Source organism: Pelodiscus sinensis, chromosome 14 (assembly GCF_049634645.1).
Source record: "Pelodiscus sinensis isolate JC-2024 chromosome 14, ASM4963464v1, whole genome shotgun sequence".
NCBI classification, from domain to species: domain Eukaryota; kingdom Metazoa; phylum Chordata; order Testudines; family Trionychidae; genus Pelodiscus; species Pelodiscus sinensis.
The window spans coordinates 35,963,100-35,975,219 of NC_134724.1; the positions used below are offsets into that span (position 1 = coordinate 35,963,100).

Below are 12,120 nucleotides of genomic sequence, written 5' to 3' on the forward strand. Positions count from 1 at the left end.
CAAAGTTTCCTGCCCTGAACTCAGAGCCTTTTTAGATTGGAGATGGAGGGATAGGGAGAGAGTGAGCAGCTCCAGCAAGGGACTCTCAACTGTGACCTTCTGCCTGCCCATGAACAAGAGTGGCATCTAGTGGCAAGGAGTTTGCACTATAGCTGGCTCCTTTGGCATCTGGATGATGGGGGTGCCATTGCCTACAAAAGCAGGAGAAACTCTCCTCTGTTGTTCATTCTGCAGCCTTTCCTCCTTCCCCTCTAGCCATGGCTGAAAGAGCTTGGGGGTGTGGGAAGCAGATTGGTGGGAAGTAACATGTTCTCTGAATAAATTCCCTCTGTACATCCGTGGTTCCCCTCCCAATCCAGACAGGGCTTAATGGGTCCTCTTTTTAGAACACCTAACATGTGCCTGATGCATTCAGCCCTTCCAACGAATTACTTGAAATAGTTCTGGGGCCTCTGCTGCTTGTTGAGCGTATAAGCAGAACACCTGGGTATGTGCAGGCAGCTCATTGAGAGAAGGCCATTCTCTGATAAATAGCTTCCATTTCCAAGATTGAATCTGAGATTTCTTTTGCCTAAGGTCTTTTCAAACTAGTTCATAAACTGAGCATGAATTTTATTTTTTTAAAATTGTTCCAGGGTTATCTACAAATGTTCTTGTGAGACTGTCTTTAACAAGAAGAAGCTGCTCCAAGAGCACTTCCAGCAGAATGCCAACAAGCTGTTGGTGGGAGTATTTAAGTGTCCGCAGTGTCAATTAGTGTATATGCAGAAACAGCAGTTAATGCAGCATGTCAAGGTAGGTAGCTGAATCTGACTTTACTGACAGCATAGAGCCCTGTTTTTGTGTGTGTCTGTATACAGGCAGAAATGACTCAGAGGGCAGGAGCTAGAAGAAGTGGTGGAGTTTTGTTTTATGTTTGCAATTTTTGCCAGGAGGCATGGTGGAGTAAAGTAAAAATTCTCTATGCAAGTTTGGGTAACACTAGTACATTTCATAGTAGAGATGTTCTATAATCATAGAAATGTAGGCTCAGAAGGGAACTTGAGGGTCATCAAGTCCAGTCCCCTGTGCTGAAGCAGGAACAATTAAAAGTAGACCATCCCTGACAGGTGTCTGTTCAACTTGTTCTTTAAAACCTCCAGGACGGGGATCACACAACCTCCCTTGAACCTCCCTGTTCTAGTGTTTTGCCTATCCTTAGAATTAGAATTTTTTCCTATCTATTTATCTCAACTCTCCATTGCTGCAGATTAAGCCCATTACAAACTGCTCTACCTGCAGTGGATGTGCAGAACAATTATCATCATCCTCTTTATAACAATCTTTCACTTATTTGAAGGTTCATCGGTCCCTCCCTCCCCACTCTTCTTTTCCCAAGACTAAACATACCCTTTTTTAAAGACTTTTCCTTATAGGTAAGGTTTTCTAAACCCATCATCCTTTTTGTTGCTTTCCTTGGGACTCTCCAATTTGTCCACATCTTTCCTAAAGTGCAGCTCCCAGAATTGGACAGAGTACTCCTTCAAATACTGGCCTCTTTGTATAGTCCACTGTGAGAGTGCTTTGTGAACCTGATACTGAAAATTTTTGCTTTCTGTTGGTGAGATTTGTCTTTGGTCTACACCTGTGTGCTTTCTCTCCTCATACTCAGGACTAAGTAGGGCCTGATTGCCTCTCCGGTTCCTTTCTGCCACACCATGATCTCAGATGGAACCTTCCAGTGTCCACAGAACTGTCCCGCCACCTTCGAACCTGTAAATATTGTAAAACAGAATCTTTTGTTAGTTATTTTGGTTGGTTAGCATTTGGAACAACTCCTTTCTGTCTGCTTCCATCCCCTCCCTCCTTGGGTGTGGGATGCAGATTATGCCCAGGAATCTGACCTTCAAGAAGGGCATCTCCTGTCCCCATTTCTTTTCAGTAAATTGCTACCTACAGGGAAGCCTCTTCTATCTTGGAGAAGCTCATACATCTCCTGAAAGCCATATCTCCCATCCTTTCCCAATCCACAGGCGTTCAGATGTAGAAGACCTCTAACAGAGAATACTATGAGGCTTCAGTTCAAGTAAACCCCACCTTGCATGTGGGGCAAAGCCTAGCTCTCCCACATCTCATACAGGGGCACAGAAAGGTAGCACTAAGACTGTTCCTGGGTGTACAGTAAGGGTGGGGGGCACTTTCAGAAGCCTAGAGAGAGATCTCACTCTGAGAAGGACTGTTGACCCAACCCGTTCACACCCAGTTCTGGGAGGCTGAAGAGCCAGTTAGGGGTCATGGTAATAACATGGACTCCAAAGAGTAAGGGTGCTTCTGCATTGACATTGTTGACAGGAGCAGAACCATTGGTACGGACCAAGGGGCGAGAGAAGCCAGGGCCTGGATATCTGAGAACCACATGCTCCCTCTGTCCCACATACTGTCCCCACATAAGCAAACACTGAGTTCCAAGGGCCTTTCCATGCCAGCTGCAAGTAAACAGGGAGAAGAGTTTTCACATTGATGACTGTACTTCAGAGAGTATAGTCATCCTTCTAGATCCAGAGCATTGCCTCGTAGTGCTCCTGGTCCTGGTCCTTACCTGCTAGATTCTCAAACCGTTGGTCCATGAATGCTATGAGGGATGCTCTACCAGATGCATTTCCACAGAGATGGTACTGGCAGCACAAGCCAGTGGAACGGGACCCCACATTTTCCCTCTTCGGGAAAATGCGACATGGGGAAGGACTGTCAAAACCTCTTCTAAGAGATGTCATCCCCGATAGAAGGTTCTGGATCCTCTAGGCCCTGCCATGACCCCCTAAGATGAGGCTCCCTTCCCCAGGACTGTTTTTAAATTGTGCTTTGAAGACCTCCTTATATCTATATTGACTGTGAGGGACTATAGGATCCACACACACAGCATCCTGAATCAGCAGTACACTTTAATTGGAAATCACACCTCCACACCTCTCTTCCTCCCCCTCCCCGTCTATCCATCCCAGGTGTGCATTAGCTATTTGGGCACCTTGTCACACTGAGGGCACGGGTTCAGCTAATTACCCACCACAAGGCCAAATCTGAGTCATTACTTCCCACCCTGTAAATATGGCCTACGTTCGTTGCTCCTAGATGTATACATTTATGTTTAGCCGTATTACAATGCGTCTTGTTTGCTTGTGCCCAGCTTACAAGGTGATCCAGATCACTCTGAATAAGTGATCTGTCCTCTTCATTATTTACTGCTCTCCTGATTGTTGTCATAGAATCCTAGAATGCAGGAACTGGAAAGTACCTCAAGAGGTCATCGTGTCCAGTCCCAGAACCAGTCCTGCACCCTACCTAGTTAGGACCCAACTCTTCTCTGCTGAGCAGTTCCTTGTATACAGCACTGCCCCAGCACGCTGCCCTCTTGCTGGCTTCTTAAAAGCCTCTCCCTGATGGGTCGGGGTTCTGTGCAGGCTCCCTCCAGCCTGCTTTAACCCCTTCCCAGCCAGAATGGGGCAGCTGCCTCACTACAGTCACATTAGCGCTCCCACATGGGATCTTAACTTGCATTAATTAACTTTCCAAACCATTACTTTTATAGTCTAGTAGAACCAAATTGGACAGTCTCTACAGACAACCCCCTGACCTCAAACAAATTCTTTCCAGTAACCATGCAACACTCCTCCATCATAATCATCCAGAAACCCACCCATGCAATCCGCCCCGATGCCAACTCTGCCCACACATCTACACAAGCAATTTCATCACTGGACCCAACCACACCAGCCACCAAATCAGAGGCTCTTTTAACTGCACATTCACTAATGTGATCTATGCCATCAAAATTCTTCAGCCTTTCATCTAAATCAGACAATACACCTCTTTGCCCAAGTCACACGAAGGGAAGGAGAAGAGACTGTATTCCCTGGGTTTATGCTGGGCATTAATGTTACATTAAAAAAAATCACTTAAATTGCCTGGATTGGCAGAATGAATGAAGAAACAGGGGATCTCTTCTCAGAGATTTTCCAAGTGGATTTCAAGCTATTGTTCTGTGCGATCACTTAGCTTATCCTGTCCCCCTCAAGGCAAGAGGGCCCACTCTACCAGAGTCAGAGCAGCTTTTGTAGCCTCATTTCATGAAGTGCTACTCACTAACATCTGGGAAGCAGCAATATGGAGCTGTATACATGCTTTCACAAGACATTATGCAAGCCTCTGCAGCTGGTGTATCCTTTCAGTAGGTGGCCCTTGAATCCTCAATACTGCATAGGTCCTCACAGCCTTCTCAGTGTGGACAGCTTGTCGGTCACCCACAGTGGAATAGACATAGGGATGGGCACTTACAGCAGTGGCATTACTTACCATTTACAGCAACTGGAGTTCTGTGCTCATGATCTGCATTCCACTACCTGCCCTCCTTTCTGCTTCAGATGATGTACACTTATGCTAGAGAGAGAACTTCCTGGCTCTTGGCCCATGTTGCCCTTTCTGCCCTTGGTCCAACATGAGGAGAGGAGGAGCACGGGTATAGATTAACACACTGCAAGCAAATATTTTCCTGTGTCGGATGCAAAGAAGGCATGCCGACTACCACACTTTAGGCCTCAGATTATGCTGGACCTCTTAAATACAAACCCATTACTAGTTTTTAGTTGCATCCTCCCCTGTGTACCAATATATATGGAAATATAAAACTTTCTCATTTCTGTTTTCATTGTCCTTTCTGTTAGAATAATATCCATTTTTGATGATGCTAAGGGGCCTCTCACACTTGACATAGTTTAGTGCCTCTGCATGTCTTAACCCAGCCTCTCAAAAAACTCCAGTTACCAGATAAGATCAGTAACTTCTTTTTACATCACTGACATTTTTTTGGTATATTTGGTAATTAAACAGCTAGCTAAGTACCCGTTTTATTGTTTTTTCTATCTATTGAGACAAGCTAATTTAAAAAAATAAATTAAAACTTGGGGTTGGGTTGGCAGTTTTATATTGAAGCAAAGGAAAGTGTAAGTGTTTAAATACTTCACGTGTAACTAAGGAGGAGGCTTTTAAAGATTTTTTTTGAGGACAGACTGAAAAATGTGAAATACATTCCACTTAGAAACATTTCTATTTCTAGCAGTATTTTATATTTTCTGTGGTTATTTTCCTTGTACATTACATGAATAGATATTACATAAAAGAAGGGATTTGGTTCATCACATTTTGTTTGTATTAGTTCATCATGGCAAGTGCCAAATCCCCGGCCTTATACTACACCTGTCAAGCTGTTCCATGTTGTTCATGCTGTAGGGGTTGTTCATTTCTTCCTTATCAAGGCAGCAGTAAGAGCTGGATGAAAATCTTTCTGCAATAGGTTTGAATTTTAAAAACATCATATTTTCACTTTTTTTGTTTTTAATTAAAAAAACCTAAAAACAAACAAGTCAGCAACTGAAAACCAAAGATTTAAGGTTTTTATCAATAAAATGTCAACTTTTTTTGAAAAATGTTAATGAAAATTTTTGACTAATGAAGAAGCTATTGAACAAAGTTTTGATTCGGGTGGTTTTGATCAATTCAAAGCAGCATTCTGTTTATATCAAGAAAATGAGATTTGATCACCACTATCTTAGATGGCTATCTAGAAATAACATTATTGGTAAAGAAATTATCCCACCACAGAATGTCTTGCAGCTGAATCTGAGAGAGACTACATGATCTGTAAAGAAGCATTTTTGTTTTATTATTTCTTAATTTACATGCCAATATTTGTACTATCCCAATAAGTTCAGAAGCAGTTTTATAGCCATGAAAACCTCATTGTTTTCCATGTAACAGTCTCTTTTATAGATAAAGTTCCATTGAGAAATGTGAATCTGGACCATTTATTTATAGCAAAGAACATTGCCAGAGTTTTTGAAGTCCTTTTCTTCATTTTGTTTATAGCCATGCCTTGGAAGGCAAATAAATGGGTAGTTCACTCCCCAATAGAGTAAAACATTCATGAGTAATACTTTGCTCTTCCCTTACACCTTTCATTTGAAAATGAATGTTTTGCAGACACTGGGTTAAAGTTTACCTGTGATGCAGGTAAATATTAGTATCATCATTTAACAGCTGTGGAAACTGAGGCATGACAGTGGATAAGGCTGTTATTTTCAACCACCCCATGAAAGTCTCAAAGGGTATCCAACTCCTTTTGAAAAATTCCAAGCCAAGCGACTTGTCTGTGGCAGATCCTGCTATAGCATCCAGGCCTCCTGATTCTAATTCTCATGCTTTAACCAGTTGTCTTTTATTAATGACTTTGTGTGCCTTAGTTGAGACTTAGAATTGAATTGAAGTGGGCTTTTTAGTCATATGAAGTTGGCTTATTGAACTAACATGATTGAAAATCACACTCTTTTTGCTCATCAAGACAGGGCCCTGGTTATCAATCCAGAAGTTACAGCAGCTGCCTGGTTTGATTCTTTGTACGGAATAAGGGAATTAATCAGAGAGTCAACCTTTCATGATATGTCCTGCTTGCAGATTAGACAATGGAATCAATTTTTTGAAGACCTTTCATGCCTTTGAATGATTAAGGCACAAGATTGGGAGTTATGACATCTGGGTTCTTTTACTGGCTCCACACTCTAGTCACTGCACTTGTGTGTCTGAATTTCCTCATATTAAAAATGGTAGAAATACTCTGACCTACCTAGTAGGGGAACAGGGATTAATTCATGTTCATAAAGCATGTTGTGATCTCAAGATGGGGAGCCAAATATACAATATCATACATTATTAGCAGTGCTTCTCAAACAACTCTTCTGTCAGGCAGAACTTTATAGCTTATTTCAAGGGCAGAAGCTTGGTGAGGATTTAGGAGTACCTTAGTGCTATGTTATTTGAACTGTGTTTGATTCTGATGCTCTATTCCCTTATTGCTAATCAGGCTGTTCATGGGGTCCCCCCAAATCCTGAGGATGTCTCTAACCTTCGGCAGAAGCCCGAGACAACATCTAGCAGCCAGGTTGTTACACCACCAAAGGAGTTGTCAGTAGCCAATGGTACTTCCCATACCTCTTCGCCAAGGAAGGACACAAGGGCGGAAGACAACTCAGAATCAAAACTCAATGTGAAAAGTGCTGGTTGGACTTGTAGGGAGTGTTCTCAGTGGAACCCTGATCGGGAAAACTATGTATCCCATATGAAGAAAAGCCATGGAAAGGTAAGGAGCCAAATGAAATCTTTCAGGCATGTTTCTTCCTGTTTATGAGCTTTTGGCAATAGAACTACCAGTCATTAATATTGCAATCATATAGAAACCCAATAGCTGTTCACCAGCCCTATTGGAGTGAGAGCACAGCCAGAAAAAAATACCTTGATTTGACCTGCTGCAAGCATATCAGGTCTTCTTGAATGGCATGATCTATTTTTTGGCATGTCATCTTTCCTCAGCTCCTTCCCTCAATGCATGTCATATCCAGGTTCCTTTTCTGCATGCAAGTGACTGGAGAGCGGTATCTGTTCCAGTCACAGTGAAGACAGCAACATTGGCTGGGATTCCATCCTTTGTACTGATGGCTGTTGAATTGTGCTTGCTGGTTCCCTCCGCAGCTGCCAATATACTTTGCTTTGTACTGTGATCTGGCTGTGAAAATAGCAGTTCCACTCTGTTAACCAACTCAGCATAGCACAGATAGCAATAAGAGTAAAAGTAATTGAAAGGACATTGTAGTTTAGGTGAAGACAGGCCTCCATTCATATATCCATTTAAAGATGAAGGGAAAAATTGCTCTTCCTTGACATCCTTTATTTGCTATATAGTAGTGGGAATTATCTACTGTTAGGATCTCACGCTAAGAGAGGCTGTTGTGAGGAATTTGTGCAAAGTGCAGAGGTGAGGTTGCTATAGGAACCATACATCTGAATTTTCTGATTTGTGGGTACCTAAAATCTTGTCACACTGACATATGGTTTTGCAGATTGGGCTCAGAATGGGCTTTTCGGGACTAGCACTGGCTCCTTGACAAAACATAGACCAGGTTTTCTTGCACAGCCAAACTCTCAATACCTCAAGAGTGCTGAGTTGCTCATAATTGGAGCTCGGTGATCAGCAGCCATTGAAGTCTGGTTTGTCCCATTTCATAAATACAAAGAGGAAAATGGGAGTGGTGGGGGATGGGAGTTCTCATTAAGTATTGAATATTATTGGTAGGGACGGTTGTTTTCTAGAAATGAGCAAATGCATGTATGTGATGAGATGTAACTGCTAAATGCAGATGATATGCAGCGGTTTACACCGCAGAGGATGCCAGGTAGAAAATAAATGTGTAGGGGGATTTGGAGGTTATTAATGGCTCTCTGTATGATTCTAATGCTACCTCGGGCCTGCTTTTGGGAGAAGAGAATGAGTAGGTGGATTTGAGTCTTGCCAATGCTGCTTCTCTTGACGCCAAGGTGGCTGTTTGGATTTGCAGATAATTGTCTTCTATCCCTTCAGGTCTTCTAATTACACCAGATCTTCCTCCTTCAGCAGTAGGGGCCATCTTCTGTTGTTAAGGAGGAAACTATAATCCAGACTCTCCCCCCCTTCCTCAGGAGTATGAGGCGCTCTCTTCTTACCACCAAGAAACAAAGAGAGATTGGTATTCAGGAGTAATTAATAAAAACAAAGATCAAGGTTGTTCTTGAGCTGCTTCTGATCTTTGCCTGTTTAAAGGGGAGATCAATGAGGACAGAACACTGTCAGGCTGACTAACCGGGGGATCCCCACAATCTTGAAATTGTTTTTTGAGGTATCTCTGTTAAAGGGTTTCTCTCTGGATGTAAGCACAGTGCTGCTCCCTTGCTATTCTTCCCTTCATTAGAGTCAAGCAGACAAAAGGCGCTGGCTGTCTTCTGTGGTTAAAAGATCTCTCTCTTCCTCTGCTAGTCCGTGAAGAGATATCCCTGTCGGCAGTGTGAGCATTCGTTCAACGATTTCAGCAGTCTGCGCAGACACATTCGCAATAATCATGACACAGCAAAGAAAGTTTACACTTGCATGTGAGTATCCAGTGCTGCTTTCCAAGCTTAGATCCAGAGATTAGACCATCTTTCAAGTTCAAAAGCCCTTTGTAATAAATAATATCTGCTCCTGCCTACTCCGGCATGCAAATGATGCTGGAGGAGAATAAGAGGAGGAATTGGTTAGACACGAGTGGCTTTTTGGCTAAGATAGGTCCTTGGTTTTGATTACATAGTGTTCTTGGAAACTTGGGGTGAGGTTTAAAACTGAGTTCTGCTGATGCATCTGAGAGTACAGCCACATGCACCCGCTGAATGGCCAGTGAAACACTGGACCTGATTCTCCTGTTGATAAATTGTATGGTCAATTGTTTGGCCACCCTTTGGTTCATTACGAAATACAGTCAGGAGACAAAATAGCCAGGAAAAACATAAAAAGCAATGAATAGTTGCAACCTGGACCCCTTAATCTGATTCATCTGAAGTGGGTTTTGCCCATGAAAGCTCGTGCTACCAGCTACATTTTTTATTAGTCTCTGAAGTGCTGCAGGACTATTCGTTGTTTTTTAAGCTTTTTCCTTTACAGACTAACACGGCTACCCCTCTGAAACTTCCAAATAGCCAAGATCAGTCAGGTTTCTAGCAAAAACCCAATAGTACTGTAGTACAGGGAAAAGTTCAGTTACAAAACCAGTCTTCAGGAAGCTGTGTTATGCAGCACTGTTGCCTTCATCTTATACATAAGGAGTGCTCCCAAAGTTACACATTTCAGCTAGGAGTATTTATAGGATGATTTTGCAAGTTATAAAATCTTTAACCATTATTTTATCCCACTTCCTTAACTGGATCTGTACCTTTGTTTATTTTTATTTTGGAGACAAGCTTTCTAGGTACTTTTCGGTGAAGAAACCTTGAGTTTGACAAGTTTCTTACCTGCTTATGCCCAGTTAGGCTATTGTGGGGTGTAGCTTAGCATCAGTGAACAGAACTCTGGGGAAAAATGAAATAACGTATAACTAACCAGGATGTGTGAGAGATGGTATAGACTAATCTAAGATGTGCAAAGAGGGGACATAGTCCCAAGGACTATCCAAATATCTCTGGTACCGGAGCTAGGCGAAGGTCTAAAGATCCTAAAGCAGGCAGACTTACAGCTGTCATCACTGTGTCTCGGCACAAAATCTTCAAGAACAGTGTCGACTACCCCACCTAGATCAACGTTGGGCATCACAGCACTGATATCCGTTCCAGCACTGACAAAACTGTCAGCACCTTGTAAGTGCTTGAGACTGTTCCCTCAGCAATCCATCCACCGACTTTGATCTTTATCTGCTCAGGTTTAGCACCCTTTCTCCTGATACTTTATGTATAGAGGTAGGGGGGTGGGCGACAGAGCATCTTTCTCCTCCCCCTCCCCCCCGCCCTTCCCTTCTATTTGTTTCAAGGGGTTTTTTAATCCTCTAGTCATAACTCCGGTCATCTGAAGAAGTGGGCTGTGCCCACAAAAGCTCATAATACCATCTCCATGTTTTGGTAGTCTATGAAGTGCTTACCCAGACCATTTGCTTGCTTTATTTTATTAGATGATAATAAATGCCAGTAAATACAAAGTAGGGAGCACTCCTGCGTCTTCAGAGATGATCTAATAGATGCTTTTAGTCTCAGAATTCTGACCAATCTGTAACCTTTCTTTGTGGTTCACAGTTCTGCGTTACCAAGAAGCTGCCTGCAATTAGATCAGCAGCCATGTGCTTCTCACTTGACTAGCAACTTTTTTTTTGTATGTTTTTAAGGTACTGCACAGATGAAAATCAAACATTTCCTCAGCCTTCCATGCTGGAAAATCACATCAATCTCATGCATGGCATTAAAAACCCGGACCTGTCCCAGATGTCCAATGAAAAAGCTCCGGGGAGTAACTCAACAAAAGTAATTAACATGGTTGTACTGAAAAATAATTGTAGTTGGCTTGTTTAGCTATATACCAGGCATAGCAAAACTGGGGCTCAGGAGCTGCAAGCAGCTTTTTTACAGTTAAGGTGCAGTTTATTGGAAACCCCACCCCATTCTTTATCTGCCAGATTGTGTGGAGAACTTGGGGCTTCCGCCTTGCAGCAGGGTGGTGGGGCATCAGGGCACAAGACCTGCACTCCAGCATGTGCCCCATAGACAGGTTGTGCGTGTCTCGTGGTGCTCAAACTTTGGAAGGTTCTCGTATGCAGCTCAGAAGGTCAGTGAGTTTAGTCATCCCTGATATATACTCACAGGATTATATAGAATTATATCAGCAATGGGCAATCAGAATAGTGAGTTGGCCGTGTTCATGGCCCTCCTTTGCCTTCCAGTGGTCCCCAGCAGCCCTCTGCCATGGGGGGGGCCACAGGTGGAGCTCCAATCTACTTCCCCTGCCCCATGCGCCTCTTATGCACTAGGGCACCAGATCCCCATGTACTTGCTCCTCCTTCTCTTTTTCAGCACTTCTGGAGCACGCAAATCGCCTGATTTGTGCTCTGTCCCTTCCCCTCCCTGGGAATTAGGGAGCAAAATTTATAACCCCATTTTCACTCTGTATTATTCTAATGGGGGAAAAAAGGAGAATTCTGCTCAATTGCTGAAATTTTCCGTACTGGGTCTTTGCCAAACGGAGAATTTTTCTGGAAAGTTTGTGAAAATCTGTTCGGCCATTTTCAAAATTATTTTTGAGAAATCAAACTAGTGGGCAAGTGAAATACCTTTGCTCACCTTATAAACAATCATTCACATTCATATTTTGGGGATGAGGGGGTCACCCCTTAAAAATGGTTGATCTTTAAAACCTCAAATGTTGAAAGCAAATATTAATACATTTATGGGGTAATGACTCTCCGACATTGGAAATCCTGGAAAATAGCTTTTAACAGTCTAATCAATAATACAAAATATGAAATGTGTGCGCCCTATGGATGAATTAAGGATGCTATAAAAACGAGTAGTCCTGTGGCACGTAAGAGACTAACAGACAACTCGTTGTTTTTAAAGTTACAGACTAACACAGCTACTCCTCTGACTGTAAGGATGCTATATGAGCCACAACTTTTGCACCGTCTGACGTTTCTGTTTAAAATGTGCAAACTTAGTGTTTTGTGGCTCAAGTAAGAAGTCAACAGAAGAGACCAATCTCGCCTCAGTAACTGT

The 12,120-nt window shown here is 42.7% G+C and overlaps 1 protein-coding gene across 5 annotated transcripts in view; it reads left to right on the forward strand.

Moving 5' to 3' along the window:
- The window catches only part of ZNF592 (zinc finger protein 592), a 65,179-nt gene that overhangs the window by 46,618 nt on the left and 6,441 nt on the right, over positions 1–12,120 (forward strand). For all 5 annotated transcript variants that reach the window (XM_075897462.1, XM_075897463.1, XM_006128023.4 and 2 more), the window contains 4 exons: positions 636–795; positions 6,890–7,165; positions 8,873–8,985; positions 10,740–10,875. In XM_075897462.1, coding sequence (XP_075753577.1) covers positions 636–795; positions 6,890–7,165; positions 8,873–8,985; positions 10,740–10,875 — 685 coding nt within the window. The remainder of the gene's footprint in view (positions 1–635; positions 796–6,889; positions 7,166–8,872; positions 8,986–10,739; positions 10,876–12,120) is intronic.